This window comes from Vicugna pacos, chromosome 10 (genome assembly GCF_048564905.1).
Source record: "Vicugna pacos chromosome 10, VicPac4, whole genome shotgun sequence".
NCBI classification, from domain to species: Eukaryota; Metazoa; Chordata; class Mammalia; order Artiodactyla; family Camelidae; genus Vicugna; species Vicugna pacos.
In genome coordinates this window covers 6,709,524-6,729,364 of record NC_132996.1, presented here as the reverse complement: position 1 = coordinate 6,729,364, position 19,841 = coordinate 6,709,524, and the positions used below count along the sequence as shown (strand labels likewise).

Below are 19,841 nucleotides of genomic sequence, written 5' to 3'. Positions count from 1 at the left end.
TATTCCGTAGTTTCTCTGTGAATGCAGCAAAGCTGCAGCACTTTGCCATACTCTAAGCATGAATTAGGGAGCGTCTACTCATCAAAGCCTCTGCACCGTGGAATTTGGGCACTGCCGTAAGGAGGCCTTTGGCTCCATAAGCCTCTGATGTGTGCTTTGAGAGTACGCACCAGCACAGATACCACTGACATCAATGAGTCATTTCTTATTTCTGAATAATAATAAACATAAGCTCTAACATCTTCTTCACCCATCTCAATGTACAGCCCCTGGGGCGGGTGCACCATGTTACAAAACTGGCGCTCTAGTACGTCTGGGGAGAAGTGGCTCCCTCCAGCCCTAAAAAAGGGCTCTTGGCTCATCCTGTTGTAGTCTTTTCTTTCCTGGCTCTTTTGCCAGACATACTGGACACCAATTCCTCCATTTCCCCAAAGCAACAGGAAGACAGGGTGGTTATGTAAAGTGAAAGTTCATGTAAGATTTCAGGGTGGCCAGAGGGAATGAAAACAAAAGGCAGTACATAATTCCAAATCTGCTGTCAGCCATCACCGTGCCAAGGGATTTACCACACATTACCCCTAAGAGGGAATTTCTCACAGGCATTTGTCCTCTGTATCCTCGCCCCTTACTTTGCTGTTAGGCCCTCTCTTTATCCATTCCTCTGGGCCACCACTCTGGCTCAGGTCCTTAACGCACCATCCCCAGACTGTTCTCATGGACTCATAGCTTCCCTGCCTGAATACTTCCTGTAGACTGCTGAAACATTAATTCTCCTAAGCTAAATACTGGAATGTCACCACAGTGCTCAAAAGTCTTTAGGGGCATCTCATTCTCTAACCTAGTTAATTGCCAAACACCACATTTTGTCAACCTTCTGTTTAATAAAAATTCTCACCATTCCTTTAGGGAAGTGGGACCTAACTTTTTTCGGGGGTGTCACGAATCCCTCTGAAAATCTCCCTTTGAAAACCTCAGGAGAGCAATCCCTTCAGAAAAAAAAAATCAAAATGTTATATACAATTACAAAGGATTCTTGGATCCTTGACCATGTTCTGTGCTTTAGCCAAATTGTGCTTCTGCTCATTCCACACTCTGTTTATAATAGCCATTATCACAACTCTTGCAATCAGAATCATACAATGTCAGCAGTCCATCTAATGCATTATCTTCTGCACAAAAACACTTTTTGGTCTCCCTAATTCAATATGGTCTTTTTTCCTCTGAAAATCCAAACCACATTCAGTTTATGTTACCTATGTTATACTTATGAGGTTGTCTTACCTTCCTGATGGAATTAAAAACCTGTGAGGTTAGGTATTAATGGCTTATGTATCTATCACAGTCTTTTGTGGAACCCAGCATAGTAGTAAAAGTATAGGAAGAATAAATATCGATAATTGCTTTCATAAACATTTAATGTAGTCTTTCAGGGCTGCTACACTGCAAAACTCCAGCGGGCTCTATGTTGAACTCATCTATCAATTTATTTCTTAGTACATGTTCAAATGTCTTAACTAAAACCATTTTTAGGTCAGATGTGTTTCAGAATTCAGAACTGTTTGGATTTTAGAGAGCTGACATAGAGCAAATATTCATAATAAAACACCTTAATATTCATGCAGCAAAATGTATGAATATTCACACAGCCTACAAAATATGAGTCTGGGTCAGGTTCTGCTGCTACATGACTTCAGGTCAAGTCAGGTCAGGTGTTACTGACAAATGACTACAACAAAGCTTTTGTTTGTAGGGTTTTTTTGAGTGTGAAGGTGGTAATGAGGAGATGTGAGCCTCTATCAGTTTTGGGCTCCATACAGTCAGGTTAGATTCCCTAATTCATGATGCAGGGTGACCTCAAGCTTTTTCCCTGAATATTTCTGCCATAGTATCATTCTCTGCTGGTCTCTTTCAATTTCCTTGGGTGCCTGAAGGTCAGAAGCGGTGCACTACAGCACTCGGGGAGCAGCACCCAGCTCGCACTAGGCAGAGCTGGTGTGCGCGGAAATCAGGCACTGCGTTGACGGGTAATAGTGGCCTCTCAGGAAATTCCTGCCTTAAGAACAAAGCGTATCATCATATCACATTCCAACAGTAAGCAGTTTGGTGTGTATATATTTTTTCAGATAGTTTTCTATATATTGTAATGTCAAATAGGTGAAATCATTTTTACTCAAAATGGTATCTTTCTGCTTTTTCACAAAATCATATATTTTGGATACCTTTTCATATCTGTAACATAGACAGCTACCTCATTCTTTTTAAATGCCACAGAGTAATTCATTGCAAGGGTGTATCACAATTTAGTAATCTATTAACAGACATTTGAACCGTTTTCACTTTCTCAGTATTGCAAATAATGTAGTAATCAACATCTACCTAGAGGTATTTCTACACATTTCTAGAGTTTTTTTCCTTTAAAAAAGATCAGTTTCTGGAAGTAGAATGGTTGGGTCAACGTAATGGACATTTTTAATAGATAACACCAAACTGCCCTCCAACTTTCAAATGGTCAGTTTTCACTGTTTAATCAATCTGATTGTTGGCAAGCCTGGTATTATTTTAATCAGTGATAATTACTAGCACACTGAGCATTTTTCAAACTTATGTAGACTATGCTTTATGAATTGTCTTCACATCTTCTGATCATTTTCCTTTTTGGCTGTTGATCTTTTTTTCTTTGTAAGAACAAAGGTTTGTAAAAACATTCTGCATTTCAGCAATAACATTCTTTTGATTTATATATGTGTCCCAAGTAGTTTTCCACCTTGTCCTTTGATTTTTTTTCCTGCCTTACAGAAAAAGTTTGAAATTTACTTATGCAGCAGAAATTGAGCAAATTTGGTTTTGAATTCTGGATTTCATGTCAATATTAGAAAGGTTTGTCATTCCAATATTATAAATACCTATTTCCACCTTTTCTTCCCATGTGTTTGAGTCTTTTTCCTTAAAAAAAAAAAACACTTAAATTGTTGACCCACCTGAAACTTTTCTTTCGTATAATAAGCCAAAATTCCAAGACCATTTATTGAATAACCCATCTGAAAATGGAAGCTCCTTAACTCCCAACCTTCATCTAATTGTTAAAGGTTGTGAACAGATCCTACTATTTCTAATAAATCACCTTTTCTAACTATTCCAGGGCAAAATAAATAAGCTTTTCCAGCATTACCTACTACTTATGGTAAGTTACTTAATTTGTGAGTCTCTGCTAATATACCTAAAAAGTGGGGATGCGAACAGAGGTATGAACATCAGTCACTTAGCATGGTTCCTGTCATATACAGGCAGTCAGGAATGACAGCGACTGGCACCTTGCTCCCTGATGCTGTTGTAGCAGCCCAAGGCTGCATCACACAACTGAATCGGGCACTAAACCGCAGGCTGCCTGCAAGCTCCTTGAAGCCAAGGCCAGTACCTTCTACTGCAGAGGCTGGAAGGGTCCAGCACAGACTAAGAGCATGGGCCCCAGGAATTGAGTTCTGCTCTGCTTCTCAGTAATGGGATGAACCGCATCTGTAAAGTGAGGAAAACCGCCTGCTTGAGAGGACTGTTGTGAGGGTTAAATAAGTTAGTACGTGTAAAATGATCAGGGGAGCGCCTAAATTTAGTACACACTTAAAAAGTAACAGGCATTATTCTTATTCCTTAATTTTATATATCCTCCAAATGTCACAGCACAATTTTGAGCTCATGGTCCATATTCACTACTCGCTTATTCAATCTCAAAAATAAATCACCTTGTCTTAGAAGAGAAAACAACATTGAAAGTAGTTTTTCCTAAAGCAATGGTGATTATTGTTTATTACTATGCTTCAAAAGAAAAATTATATGATTTCCTCAAATGTGTATCAGTATGTAACACCAGAGGCTGTAATAGCAGTTGAGAATGGAACCAGAAATCTAAGTTAACTACATTTTTAAAAATGTAGCATGAAAATTTACTCCTTTGCTTTGTAGAAATCAAAGTAAAAAGGAAAACAGAACAGGCAGATAAATTATGTGAGGTACATATTACGTAGTTTGTTCCAAGAGGGTCATCCAGCAACAAGAAGGATATCGTGCAGGAGGGAACTTAAATTTGAAAAGATACAAGCACCTCAATGTTCACAGCAGCACTATATACAACAGCTAAGGCATGGAAACAACACACATGTCCACTGACAGATGCCTGGATAAAGAAGTTGTGGTATATTTATACAATGGAATATAACTCGGCCATAAAAAGAACAAAATAATGCCATTTGCGGCAACATGGATGGTCCTGGAGATCGTTATTCTAAGTGAAGTAAGCCAGAAAGAGAAAGAATAATACCATGTGATAGCACATATATGTGGAATCTAAAAAAGAGACAAATGAACTTTTTACAAAACTGAAACAGACTCACAGACATAGAAAACAAATTTATGGTTACCAGGAGGGGAAAAGGGTGGGAAGGGATAAATTAGGAGTTCAAGATTTACAGATAATAACTACTATATATAAAATAGATAAACAACAAGTTCATACTGTATAGCACAGGAAACTACATCCAGTATCTTGTAGTAACCTATAATGAAAAAGAATATGAAAAGGAATATATGTATGTGTATGTATGACTGGGACATTATGCTGCACACCAGAAATTGACACAATGTTATAAACTGACTATACTTCAATTAAAAAAAAAAAGAGAAAAACTTATGGTTACTAAAGGGTAAAGGGGGGGAGGGATAAATTAGGAGTTTGGGATTAGCAGACATGAACTACTATATATAAAATAGATAAACAACAAAGTCCTACTATATATAGCACAGGGAACTATATTCAATATGTGGTAATAGCCTATAATGAAAAAAGAGTAAGAAATGGCAGATACATATACATATATATATGTATATATATGATGTATATACATACGTATATATATAACTGAACAACTGTGCTGTATACCAGAAATTAACACAACACTGTAAATCAAGTATACTTCAATAAAAATAAAATAAATATAAAAAAGAAGGATATTGTGTTCACCTACTCTTCTACAAATTAGGTACATATGGAAGGTTATAGAGGATGTGACTTTCTAATGTTCTACATGAGGATAAAGTTTAAAAATCCTGGGAAGTAAATAATTTGTGTGCCTGTTTTGGAGTCTCTGTCTTAAGCATCACTTATTCCAATCAATTCTTTGAAGAAGTTACTGATGAAATATTTCCTGCAGTTACTTTGTTTTGCTGACAAAAGAGAGAGCTCTATAATTTACATGTGGTTTTCAGGTGATAAAGTTGATATTCTGTTAGAACACTGAACAGTTAAGATTTGAAATCTTGACCAAATGTTCATCCTATCTTTGCAGAGATGTCAAAAAGCTTTCAGCAAATAAAGTCAAGAAACTGTGTAGGATTGGCTCAAGTATCTGAATAAACACTCAACTGCAGCCTAAGAGTTTCCTGTCATAATGCAGCAGTATTTAAGGAAAATGTTGGCAGAGAATTCTATGTTCAAATAAAATCTTAAGTGGAAGAGTCAACTAAATAAACAGAGAAAAGCAGAGCTGTTCTGGGCTAAAAAGAAATGGGACTGAGGTACGAAGCACAACTTGAAAACCAGTCCCCCCCAAATATACCATGTTTCTGTGTCTGAAAAATTATAAAGTAACTAATATTTGTTCAAATACAAAACAATCTGTAGAGACAATGTAGAAGCATAGGAAACACAGAAGGTGGAGTCAGACGCCCTGGGTTTGAATCTTGGCCCCTGTACTTTGCAGCGACCTCTTACATACTCAGTGGTGAGATACAAATAATCAATGTACCTCCACCTCATGGGGCTCTCAGAGGGACTGAATGACTTAACCCAGTAAAGCACTCAGAACACTGCCCAGGTCATAGTCAAGGGTAGTAAAGTGTTTGTTAAATGGATAAGCCTCTTACATAACATCAGAATATGTTACTGGAAGAAACTGCAATCCTTATCGATTTGCCTAATTGAATGCTATGGTATATCATGGGCTTCACTCATATCCAAGTATTCTCATGCTCCCTGATTGTACAACAGGATTTTTGTTTTGTTTTTGTTTTCTTCTTCTTGGTTTTGTGCACATCAAAGACAGGGACTGCATACATATTCATCTTTGTAGTCCCAACACAAGTATCCTCTAAATGCAGTAAGTATCAATGCATGTTTTCTGGAGTGAACAAATTAATGAATTAAATCATTTTTGCAGCATGAAGCAAGCCAATCATCTAATTCATGTAGAGTTAAGTATCAAAATACTTCATTATATTCTAGAAAGAGAAGCAAGGCACGTACCCAAGGAGGCAAGTGCAAAAAAGTAATGTTCAAATAATGGTCTAAGAGTGATGTCTTAATTAGAGGGTTTTCATCTTATGAAGTATTATGTAACAGTTAAAAGAATAAGCTAGGACTGTATATAAACATACAGGGCTTCAAGTCATTGTTTCATGAAAAAAATAAGATAAGGAACGATACACAAATTATAATCTGTGATACCATTTATGTGTTAACATATCCAAAACAACATACCACACACACACACACACACACACACACACATACAAATGTAAAAAACTGAGATAGATATATAGCAGAATGGTAGGAAGTGAACAGATTAGAGGTATTGATCAAGAAGATTTGAGCCTCATTGGTAATGCTTTAATTTTTTAAGAAGCATGTATTTTTGCATTACATACTTAGTACTGTAAGTACAACTCAAACTTGTTCTGGAGCAAGAACACTAGCTGTTAGCTGAGCATGTACGTTCATACCAATACTTCCTCTTCACGTTCTTGCAGTAGATTTAAGACGCAGGTTCTGAAGGAATAATAATAATTGGGGAACCCTACATAACCAAATATTGAGCAGATAACACCGAATGCCATCTTTCTCACCATTTCTTTTCCAGTAAAGTCGAGGCTTACTTTAATGGGTCTTAATGCAAAATTCTGCTTAAAACTACTTTACTATTTATGCTCAATATTAAATTGAGAGACCTTCAGCTTGAGAATAAATAATCCAGTTTATTATTTACTAATAATAGTGTTTATTATTATTTATTAGAGTTTAGAAGTAAAGTCCAGTGAATTACTACATGTGTATTTTTAAGATAACAGGAAAACTGCCATAAACTAGACTCTACTAAATATAAAATTAAATTAAACAAGATTACTGGAAAATTATCTTCTCAGAGGCCCAAATATAAATCAAAGAAATTAAAGTGGAAAGGATTGTTGAATAATTTTGTGGCCCACAAAAGATGGAAAAAGCACTACAGAGCTCTAAAGACAAGAAAAATCATAAATCTGTCAACAAAAATGTAAATGTACAAAGCAGACTTTAAAGCAAGGAAAATTATTAGGAATAAAGAGGAGCATTACATAACGATAAAGCAGTCAATTCTCCAAAAAGACATAATAATCCTTAACGTATATGCATCTAACAACAAAGCATCAAAATTTTGTGAAGTAAAAATGGACAGAACTGCAAGGAAAAATAGATGAATCCACTATCATAGTCAGATACTTCAACACCGCTCTATCAGAAATGGACAGATTCAGCAGAAAATCAAAAGGACATAGCTGAACTCAACATCATCAATCAACTGGCTATAACTGACATCTATAGACTACTTCATCCAACAGTGGCAGAATACACCTTCTTCTCAAGATCACATGAAATATTCACCAAGATAAACCATATTCTAGGCCATAAAACAAACCTTAACACATTTTAAGAACAGAACTCATACAATATCTATTCTTAGACCACAAAGAAATTAAACTAGAAATCAGTAACAGACGACTAGAAAATTTCAAAGTACATGAAGATTTAACACACCTTTAAATGACAAATGACTTGAAATTTCAAGAGAACTTCTAAAATACTTTGAACTAAATGAAAATGAAAACACAAGCATCAAAAGCAGTGCTTAGAGAGACATTTTTAGCATTAAATGTATGTATTAGGAAAGATCTAAAATCAGTCTTCTAAACTTTCACCTTAGGGAACTAGAAAAAGAAGAGCATATTAACCCAAATAAGTAGAAGAAAAGAAATGATAAAAAAAATTAGATCAGAAATCAATAAAACTGAAAACAGAAAATCAATAAAGAAAATAAATAAAACCAACAGTTGGTTCTTTGAAAAGATCAATAAAATCAGTAAGTCTCTAGCTAGGCTAACTAACAAAAAAAGAGAGAAGACACAAATTACAAAATGTTAGAAATGAAAGAGGAGATTGCACTTTAGACCTTATGGGCATTAAAAAGGTAACAAAGAATGCCATGAACAACTCTATGCCTACAAATTTGATCACATGGATGAAATCGACCAGTGCTTTGAAAGAAACAATCTGCCAAAACATACAAGAAGGAACAGACAATCTGAATAGGCCTATATCTATTTAAGAAATTGAATCAATAATTAATAACTTTCTAAAACACAAAGCATCATTTCCAGATGGGCTCACTAGTGAATTCTACCAAACATTTAAGGAAGAAACTATACCAGTTCTCTACAATCTCTTTCAGAGATGAAACCAGAAAGCCAGAAAGAATGTTTCCTAGTTCATTCTACAAGGCCAGCATTACCCTAATACAAAACCAGACAAAGACACTGCAAAAAATGAAAACTACTGACTAATTTCTGTCATGAACATAGATATAAAAAACCTCAACAAAATCTTAGCAAATCAAATCCAAAAAGATATAAAAATAATTGGGCATCATGACCAAATAGGATTTATCTCAAGTACGCAAGTCTGGCTCAACATCTGAAAATTAATGTATTCTACCACATTAACAAGCTAAAAAAGAAAAATCACATGAGCATATCAACAGAAGTATGAAAAGAATTTGACAAAAACCAACAATCATTTATGATAAAAACTCTCAGTGAACTAGTAGAGAGGAACTTTCTCAACTTTATTTTAAAAAATCTACAAAAACCTACAGCGAATATCATACTAAATGGTGAGAAACTAGAAATTTTCCCATTAGATTAGGAACAAGCCAGAGATATCTCTTCTCACCACTCATTTTCAACATTATAGTGCAAGTTCTACAAATGCAGAGGGAAGTAAGAAATATACTCATTGGGAATAAAGGGATAAAACTGTCTTTGTTTGCAGAAAATACGTTCTTCAATGTAGAAAATCCAAAAAGAACTGACAGGACAACTCTGGGAACTAATAAGCAATTATGGCAAGTTCACAGGATACAGGCTAATACACAAAAGTCAGTTGCTTTCCTATGTACCACCAATGAACATGTGGAATTTGAAATTAAAAATAATACCACTTACATTAGTGCCCCCCAAAATGAAGTATTTAGATATAAATGTAATAATATATGTATACAATCCATGAGGAAAACTGTAAAGCTCTAATGAATGAAACAAAAGAACAAAATAAATGGGGAGATATTCCATGTTCATGGATAGGAAGGTTCAAGATTGTCAAGATGTCAGTTCTTCCTAATGTGATCTCAGATTCAATGTAAGCCCAATCAAAATCCCAAAGGTCATTTTATGGATATTAACAAAATGATTTTAAAGTTTATATGGAGAGGGAAAAGATCCAGAACAGGCAACACAGTATTTAGGTTGGAGGACTGATACTACCTGACTTCAAGACTTACTATAAAGCTACAGTAATCAAGACACTGCGGTATTGATGAAAAACTAAACAAACAGACCAAAGGAATAAAATATAAAGCCTAAAAACAGACCCACAGATAAAGAATTAACTTATCATTGACAGAGGAGCAAAGGGAATACAAATGAGCAAGGACAGTCTTTTCAACAAATAGAGCTGGAACAACTGGGCATCTGCATGTAAAAAAGTGAATCTAGACACAGACCTTACACTCTTCACAAAATTTACTCAAAATGGATCACAGAACTAAACATAAAATGCAAAACTAAAATTCCTAAAAGATAACATAGGAGCAAATTTAAATGACCTTGGGTTTGGCAATAACTTTTTAGATACAACACTGAAGTCGTAATCCACAAAAGAAAGAATTGAGAAACCAGATTTCGTTAAAAATAAAATTTTCTGCTATCTGAAAGACACAGTCAAGAGAATAAAAAGACAGAGTGAAAGAAAATATTTGCTAAACACATTTCTGATAAAGGACTTTTATCCAAAAATACACAAAAATACTCTTAAAAACTCCACAAAAAAGAACCCAATTAAAAAATGAGCCAAAGACCTTAACAAACACATCACCAAAGAAGATGTACAGATGGCAAATAAACATTATGAAAACATACTTCATATCATACTTCATCAGGGAAATTCAAGTCAAAACAGTAATATGCTACCACTACACATCTATTAGCATGGCCAAAATTTGAAGCACTGACAAACATAAATGCTGACAAGGATATGGAGCAGGAGGAACTCTCATTTATTGCCAGTGGGAATGTTAAATGGTACAGCCACTTTGGAAGACACTTTCGTGGTTTCTCACAAAAATAAATATACCCTTATCATATGACCATGCAATTACACTTCTTGGTAATTGTTCTAAGGAGATGAACACTTATGTTCATACAAATGTCTGCACACAGATCTTGAAAGCAGGTTTACTCATAACTGCCAAAACTTGGAAGCAATCAAGATGTCCTCCACTAAGTTCACAGATAAATAAGCTGTACTATATCCAGACAATGGAAAGTTATTCAGCACTAAAAAGAAATGAGTTTTACACCTGGAGGAAGCTTGAATGCATATTGCTAAGTGAAAAAAGCTAACTTGAAATGGCTCCCTCCTCCAACTGTATGATATTCTGGAAAAGGCAAAACTACGAAGACAATGAAAGTATCAGTGGTTGACAGGAGTTGGGGGCAGGAGGGGATGAACAGACCACAAAGGTTTTTGGGGGGGCAGTGAAAATACTCTATGATACATGGATACATATGATTAAACATTTGTCCAAATCCACTGAATGCACAACACCAACAGTAAACCCTAGTGGATTTAGGTGATAACGATGTGTCGACGTAGGTACATCAGTCGTAACAAATGTACCACTCTGGTGGAGGATTTTGGTAATAAGGGAAGCTATGCCCCTGTCAGGGCACGAAATAGATGGGAAATCTCTGTACCTTTCTCCTCAATTTTGTAGTAAATCTAAAATTGCCCTTAAAAACAATAAAATCTTAAAAATTTTTTTGAACGTTCATTATTTCTCTTGTATAAGTCATATCAGGGAGAACTTTGCTATGAAATCAGTTTTCATTTTTAGGCTATGACAACAACTCTACTCCACTTCAGAAAGAAATAGATTATTCTTAAAAATGTTTAATTTTTTTGTCTATGGTCTACTTATGATGGTATCTTTCTAATTCTAAAAGGCTTTTCCCACTGTCCTCATTTGTCAGAGGGGTCCATTCTCTAGTTGTCCAGGCATAACCTCTTCATTTAGCACATCTATAATTCCTCACATGCATGCTAACTGATAGACTGTCCCCTTTCTTCACTACACTAAAAACTCCAGCCAGGTCTGCAGCCAGCCAGGTCTATCTTGCTTTACTGCTTTTCAGCTGGCACCTAGCATAGTGCCTGGCATACAGCAAGTGCTCAACAAATATCTGGTTAATTAATACACGATCAAAAAAAAATTAGATGAACATAGAGAACGTTACACTAAGGGAGATAAGCCAGACAGAGAAAGACAAATACTTCATGGTGTCTTTTATATGTGGAATCAAAAAAATAAGCTGAATTTATAGATACAGAGAGCAGAAAAGCGGCTGTTAGGGGATGGATGGTGGGGGAAATAGGGAGAGGCTGGCAAAAGGGTACAAACATTCAGTCATAAGATAAATAAGGTGGGAGGATCTCATGTATAACATCAGACTGTAATTGATAACATTGTATTATAACTGAAATTTGCTAAAAGAGTTGGTAGGACATAAATGTTCATTCGAAAAATACAGGTAAATATGTGAGGTGATAAATATGTTAGTTAACTAGAGGGGGGGAAATCCTTCCACTATGTACACATACATCAAATCATCACATTGTACACTTTAATTATCTTACAATTTTATTTGTCAATTACACTTCAATAAAGGTATACCTATGTAATATATAATCAAAAATCGATGAATACCTACTTAGCCTAGTGTCTTCCAAAAATAGATTTCAACTGTATAATATTTCTCAGCCATATTCCAGCAAATGTATTCACTACCCATGCTGTCACAATGCAAAACATGCAAAGAATAAGAGCATCTCTTTTTCATCTCTCATTAGCTCCTTTAGCAAACAGTTCTTCACTGAATGTTTAGTATATTCCTAGCACTGAGCTAGTCACAGTGCATACAGAATAGACTAGTGAGAAATTATCTTCTTCTTCTTAATACAAGGCCACTAGCCTGTATTTATAGGGCTGGCAGGTCATTCTGACTTCTTGAGAGGTACCGAGCCAATTCCTGACCTCCTGATTCACTCCAAGTCTTAGTAAAGGGATGCAATGGGCTATTCAACCAGTTGCTTTTGCCTAATTCATTTTTTTAACTTAAGAGAGGTCATTTCTCCCCACTTCTACCCCCAGTTCCTGAGTGGTTTCTTTTTCCTCTGCCTCTTCTCTTTTCAGTCTCATACCGAGAGAAACCCAGTCTTCTTGGGTGACGTCTTTATAGGCTTTATTGTCTCCCACTCCTAACTTGGAGGAAAGGTGGGGAAACTGGCTCTTGACCCCTGACTATGTCTTTTCATTGCTGCCCTAAATGTGAAGTTAATATCACCCATCCATTCACATCACACACTTCTAACCACCCTTTGTCTTGCGTTCTCCTTTAGAATTCACCTTTACTTCCCCAGATGTTTTATCACTTGACTCATAGTTTTTCTTCCCACCTTCTATTGTTTCTCTTTGGAATTTAAATTGAACTTCCTATTATGATAAAGGAAGTATGGTGGTGAAGGGCACACACACTGGAGTCACTCCACTTGGATTTGAATTCTACTCTACCACTGTGATTATGGCAATTTAACATCTCTGGACCTTAGCTTCATTATTTGTAAATTAAAAGTAATAATAATGTCTACATTATAATACTTAAATGAGTTAGGATCCATAAAGCATGTAGTCACTAGTACATAGAAAGCACTCTAAAACGCCATTACGAACATTATCCTTGGCAACATTTAACACCCATATTGTGGACTCCACACAGTTCTACCTTGAGCCAACTCACCACATAGCCCTACTTTACTCTTAAGATTTCAAGCCTGGTATTTCTCTCCAACTATAAAAATTCTTCTATTCATCTTTCTCACTCTTGAAAACTCCCAGAACCTGCTCTCTATTTTCTTGCCTTAAATCACTGATTCTCTCCCAATTCATCCAACACTGCCAATCAAACTCCCTAACCTTTAATTCTAATTATTTTCTAATACGAATCTTCAAGTCTTAGTCTAATCTTAATTGCTTCACTCTTCTTTGAACATATACACTTACAAGCATTCCTCAATGCCCAGAGATCAAAAACCTCACTTGTCTTTTAATAACCAATGAATGATTTATCAACATCTTGAGCTCCTCTTTGTAAATATTGCTGAATAAAGCTACTTCATCTCTACTTCTTGAAACAAAACCAGAACCATGTAGGGGTCCAACAAATGCTTTCGAAGAGTAAATCTGGGAAGGCATCTTTTATGTCTGGGGTGCTATTCTGATAATCATGATGTGAAAGCATTTGCATTTTAATTGCAGCACTCTTGTAAGTAACTTCCAAGAATTTCTGAAATAACTTCCAAGAATTAATCAGTAATGATCATATACTTACTTTTGCACACCCTCTCTGATTTATAAGCACTGCAATTTAAAAAAGTCAATGTTGATTAACAATCAGCTACTAGCTAGCTATATGCTCTTTAGAAACTCAGATTTATGTCCTTGGGACTGTGTTTCTTTAGAAAAAGGGAGCTGGGATAGAATAAGCTGGTTTTAAGGCGATTCCAAGGGGGTCATTCACTTAAAAATTAGACTAAGGAGACTGTAAGAATAAAGGAAATCATACTAGTGCAAAAGAGGATGTTCAAGAAACCAGAACCAAAGTTAGATGGGAACAGTAACTCCAATCACATACTGGAGAATTGACTCTTCCACACAAAGGTCTTCCATCTGTAACGATGACTAAATGATGTCAGCGGCAAAGTGAAGGCCAGTCTCAGTTGCCCCATTTTCTCTCATACCCTCTTTTTGCAGTACCTCAATTAATTTAAAATACAGTTGAGCCTCCATGAAGCTGAATACACATGTTCAACATCAGTTAAATACATTCATCCTTTGTGGGGAAAAAATCATGTTTTAGAAATATACAAAGCAATTTTTTTTATGAAGGGGTGGGGGTACGTAAACCATTAATAAATAGTTGGGAATTATTTTCATCAAAAAGCATAACAGTTGGAAAGAATGATCTGCTAGGTATCTACAGGGACAGTGAACTTCTTTGATAAATGTCTTCTCGGTTAACATTCTTTTGGTGTAAATGTGCATTAAATATACCTGTCAGCTCCTTTGAAAGCCTCCTTAAGGTAAAAACTCCCTACTCCCTCTTTTCCTACTTATAAGCAGAGGCTCTTGAAATTGGAAAACTCACAAACAGAAAGCTAAAAAAAGCAGACATTAAGATCATTGGTTCCTTGTCTACATGTGATCTCAGCATTCCACAGAGAAGCCTAAAACTCATGTCAGCTTGTTATAAAAAACACTCATCGCTAGAATTCAATGTGAAATGATCTTTAAATGTATTTCTATCTTCAAATATAAATGTGTTTGGCTGCTTAGAGTTTAGTGTAGATAAAATGAGGAATTGAAAATATTTTCTATGAAAGGTCAAGTCTGAAATACTTATGCAAGTCAACCCAAAATCATTAGATAAATACATAATTCAGATTATTTTAAAAACATGAAAGCCTTACTTGAAGCAAAATACTTCTTCAGATATTATATTACTGTGATGTCCAGATTTTTCATTTGCTTTAAACGGTTTATGCCTATCCCCCATATACACTTACAAAAATTAACAAACAAAAAGGGAACCTTAAGAATTTCTTTAGAATTACCTTTAAAATTGTATATAAGTATTACATAAATATGCATGTAAAGAGAAGACAGTCATGTAGAAACTATGTACCTATGTCACATGTATTATATAAAAATATATATATATAAAACGGATGACTTTTACCATTTTTCTTTTCAAAGAAATTTTGAACCGTATGTTATATATAATACATATGATGGAAATGTAAAAATACAATCAAAACAATGCTGTTCCTTTAAAGTTAAATTGTTAATGAACAACGGGAGCATTGTTCCCACGATTAATATGACTTGTGTGTAACATTTAAAGTGTTAGTGAAATAGCATGTAATTATAATATCCAACCACATCCAATATGGAGTATTATAAATAAAAATATATTGTTAAAACATCACGTTTTAAGTTATATGGAAATATCACCATTTCTTAGAAGCAGCAAGGGCTAATTAAAATCTGTAAATTAGATGGTCTGTATTTATGACGAAAGAAACGAGAAAGGATCAGGGGAAAGGAGCCTACCTTCCATTGCCCTTTTAAAGAAGACCTTACAGCTCCCACAGGTGAGGACACCATAGTGACAGCCTGATGCTTCATCCCCACAGATTAAACAAATCTTCTGAGGTAATGACTCGAAGCTGTACTGTGGGCTCTGGCTGGCTTCTGAATCCGGCCTTGAAATGCAAAACAAAGTACTCCATTTATTTTTAGGTGCACCACTATCTAATAACTAAAGTCTTCTCAACCAAGAATTGACAGACTGAAAGGGGATTTTTCAAATAGAACTGTATCCATACACACTTGAAAGACATACAAACTAAACTTGATGTACTACCTGTTACTGGATTCACCAGACCTGCAGGTTATTTGCTATTTATCAGGAGTACCAATGTGAAAGAATAATAATTAATATATAATTTTACATTCAGAAGAGGTCTATTGGTTACAAAAAAAACTTTCTAAACTCCTTATAGAGAATCAATTTAGTCTTAAGACAAATTAAAAAATGCTATGGCCTTCTTGGACGCTGGGTGACAGTAAATGTGGTTTTGCTTTAAGAGTACAGGCATCTTTCGCAATGCTTTTGAGTTTTTAAAACTTAACTCTGTAACAATTACTTAAACAAGTATATGTGTTTGCCATTTGAAAGCACTGTTTAATATACTGACACTGTTTTGACTAGCCACAGCCCAAGATTCCAAACCGAGAGCATTCTTTCTCTCTAAAATTCCATTACTCTCATATGTAACTTGTTTTTGAAACCTGTATGAAAAAAAGTTGTAGCGAACCCGAAATATTAGAATACCGTGTACCGCAGTAATTGATGTTCAAAGCCGTAACTTAAACATATAATAAATTAATTTTAACCTTGAGATTCGTATGAAAATGAAGCCGTTAAGGGTCCAGATCCCTAAAATAGTTCTGCTTTTGGCTCTAGCCCGCTACCCGCCACCCAGTGCCACCCCTCCCGGGACAGCGGTGCGTTTAAGTCTCTCCAGGACAGACCTTCCCTGTAACTGTCCTTCTACGAGGAAAGGCATTTTATAAAGCCCCCTACTCGCCGCACCCTTTCCGCTCCGCGGGCTACAGCGGACCTGGAGTGACGCTGCACTTTTTAAAACCACGGCTGGTCTTGCCGTGGAATCGCGCAGCTCTGGAAAGTTCAGAAAGATATTTCCGGAGAGGCACGCTCCAGAAGCAGTATGTTCTGCTCCCCCTTGGTGTCCCCCCCCCGCGCTCCCCCAAAAAGAGGAGCGGTAAGGAAAAGGCCGCCAACCTGTGCTGCGCCCCGCCCCGGCCACCCACCCCTCGCCGCCGCTCGGGGGAGCGCGAGCCGGAGCCGGGAGCTGGCGGCGGCGAGGCACCGCACCGCGCCGCACCGCACCGCGACTCTCGCGACTCTCGCGACTCTCGGCCCTCACCTCAGGTAGTTGAGATAGGGCTGGTAGACCTGCGGCAGGCCCTCCTTCAGCACCGCGGTCTGGTAGCCGAGCTGCGGGAGCCCGTTGAGGCCGAGCGGCGGGTAGAGCGCAGGGGCCGCCCCCGCGGCGGCGGCCGAGGCGGAGGTGGACGGCAGGCTGTCCCGCGGCAGCAAGCAGGCGCCCACGCCCGGCGCCTTGCAGGGCGGCGGCGCGAACGGGCTCTGCTGGGGCGGCGCGCCCTCCGCCTTGTACAGGATGCACTCCAGGGTCGACCCCGACGAGGACGCGGACGGGACCGAAGCACCGGCGGGTGCGGCCGTCGCCGCCTCCCCGGGTCTGGACGACGGCGCTCGCGGAGGCAGCGACGGCGGCGCCAGGGGGAAATCCGCGAAGACGCCAGGGTTGGCACCCGCCAGCAGGTACGGCCGCGGGGAGCGCGCGGCGGCCTCGGCGCCTTCCTCCTCCTCCTTGATTTTCAGGGTGGGCGGCTGGTAGTCGCCATAGAGCGGAAACCCGTCGTCCCTGGGCTCGGCGTCGGGCGGGTACGCGCAGTCGGGGAAGTCGGAGGATGAGGCCGAGGGCGAGCCCCGCGGCGGGGCGAAGGCGCCGACAGCCTCGGCCCCGCCGTCATAGCTCTCCCCCTCTAGCAGCTGCCGGGTGCGGGCGGCCAGGAAGGCCGAGTTGAGCGGCAGGAGGGGCACGTGGATAAAATCCACCACCGCAGTGGCCAGCGGGGAGCGCCCGGGCGTCGCGGGCGCGTCGTGCTCCGCCAGGGCGACCCTAGGCGCCGAGAAGCGGGCATCTTCCTTGGGGACCAAGGCGACGCCTCCTGCAGCGGTCCCAGGAGCACCGGTCGCGGCTCCTCCGGCCGCCGTGCCTCCCGCAGGCCGGGGTTTGCCCTTCAAAAGCGGACCCACGGAGCTCTCGGACTCGGAGCCATCCTCCTCCTCCTCCTCCTCCTCCTCCACCTCCACCACAGCGGGCTGCGGAGAGGGCTTCACTGCGGCCGCGGCCCAGTGATGGCTTCCTGAGGTCGGGGGCAGCAGCTGCCGGGACGGTGCCAGGCCCCTGGGCAGCACTTTATGGGCAGGAGCCATCCCGGGGCTGTCGCCATCCTTGTCGTCTGGCCGGCTCATGAGCGGGGTCAATATCCCCTGGGTGGCAGGGGCAGCCCGGGCGTCTGGGGGAAGCTCAGGGCCAAACAGGCACCAAGGACTGGTCGCCTCGCAGACAGGGGGGCTAGTGTGGCTCTGCCCCGGACCTGAGGGCGCCAGGAGCGTGTCCAAGACACTGTCCAGCAGACGGCTGTCCTTTTCTGGGGCTCTAGAGCTACCACCTCCAGCACCCTCTGTGGCTTCAACTCTGGGATAGGCCCCCTCCACGTCTGACAACGACTGCTGGGCCTGCGTCTTCCCGTCCGGGCCCTGTCCCTGGCAGGGCCGAGGGAAGAGCAGCCCGTCCAGGGAGATGGGTATGGCCGAGGCTGCGGGCGACGCGTCCGAAGCCTGGCTGGCCTGATAGGGGCCTGTGTCCGGGCGTCCCAGCAGAGGGGATCCGTCCTGGGTGGGAGAGAGCGCTCTGCCCGCCACGTGGGGAGCCCGGGGATCCTTTGCCTTCAGCTCAGTCATGACGACCTGGACTGCACTTTTCTCCTCCCCTGTCTCTGGGGAGGAGGGATAGGGGAAAGACGAGGGGGTGTCGGGAATATAGGAGAAGCGGGAGGAGAAAATAGGTGTTGAATTTGGCTGGACCGGACAGTGGAGGGAGGGGGAACGCAATCTCCTCCTCCTGGGTCGGAAGGGGGCGGCACCGGTCAGCTTCTGCCCTCGGTCTCCGTCCGGTAGGCAGGGGAAGGGTGGCAGCGGCTCCGTCCTTGAGGCAGGTGGGGAGAGCAGGTGAAGGCAGCTGTCGGGACCTCGTTTGCTAACTGGGAGAGTTCTTCAGGAGCGTTCCCGACTTCGTCTGAGGACAGGAGACGCAGAGTACTCACGAGTCGGCACTTGAGCGGCGGCGGCTTCGAAAGCAGTGACAGGCGGCTCTCTCTCCCGACTTTTTTCTCTGGCTTCAGTGCCGTGTTGCTCCCAGTCCCTGACTGCGTTCCACTTCCCTTCTCGCTGAAACCCTGGGGCTACTTTGACCTCTGGGCACAGCGCATCCTGAAGAACAGCCTCGTGTCTGCCGGCTCCCTGTAGCGACAGTCATCTCCGCAGCTCTCACATATCTCAGCAGTCCGGGAGAGGGGACGAAACGCCTGCAGGGAGTGGCAGATTCCACTCCAGTTCTCACTGAGAATGCTGCTCACACACCAGATCCTTGTACACTCAAATACTACAAGGCTTAAGTAGTGACAGCCTTCGGCTAGCCCCACAGCTTTCTATCAACGCCTCCTCCCCATCTGGAGGCCCCGCCCAAAGCCCCTCCCTACCCCAATTATGGACCAGATCTGAAATTCTGGAGCTGGTGTTCCCAACTGCTAGTCTGAGTAACAGGTACTGTGGGATGGAGCTTCATTAGCATATTAGATTTTATACTGCCAATTAGGAATTATGTCTCATCTAACTGGAAAAGTGAGAGGATCCTATCAGAAGATACTTTCAAGATTTCAGTTTTGTAAAGATTTGTAACATAGAGGAAGATATGTGGCTGTATGTATTATTTTTAGAATAAAAGTATCAAGGATGATCCTAAATAACAGGAACTTAGGACTTCCAGAAGAGTGAGTACTTTTCAGTTTTCTCTTGCTACAGCCGACATGTCCTGCTCCTCTTGAATAGCCCTCAAGGTGGCAGAGAAATTTGGGAGGGGAAGATCATGGATAACGCTTCTCTACCTGTGCAGGAAGTTTGGATGCTGTGTGTTC

At 40.1% G+C, this 19,841-nt stretch overlaps 1 protein-coding gene across 1 annotated transcript in view; it reads right to left on the bottom strand.

Annotated features, from left to right (window-relative positions):
• Positions 1-19,601, bottom strand: part of PGR (progesterone receptor) — a 73,072-nt gene extending 53,471 nt beyond the window's left edge. The window contains exons 1-2 of the mRNA XM_072970759.1: positions 16,982-19,601; positions 15,582-15,733 (exon numbers count right to left, since the gene is read on the bottom strand). Coding sequence (XP_072826860.1) covers positions 15,582-15,733; positions 16,982-18,609 — 1,780 coding nt within the window. The 5' untranslated portion in view covers positions 18,610-19,601. The remainder of the gene's footprint in view (positions 1-15,581; positions 15,734-16,981) is intronic.
• Positions 19,602-19,841: the final 240 nt, after the last annotated feature.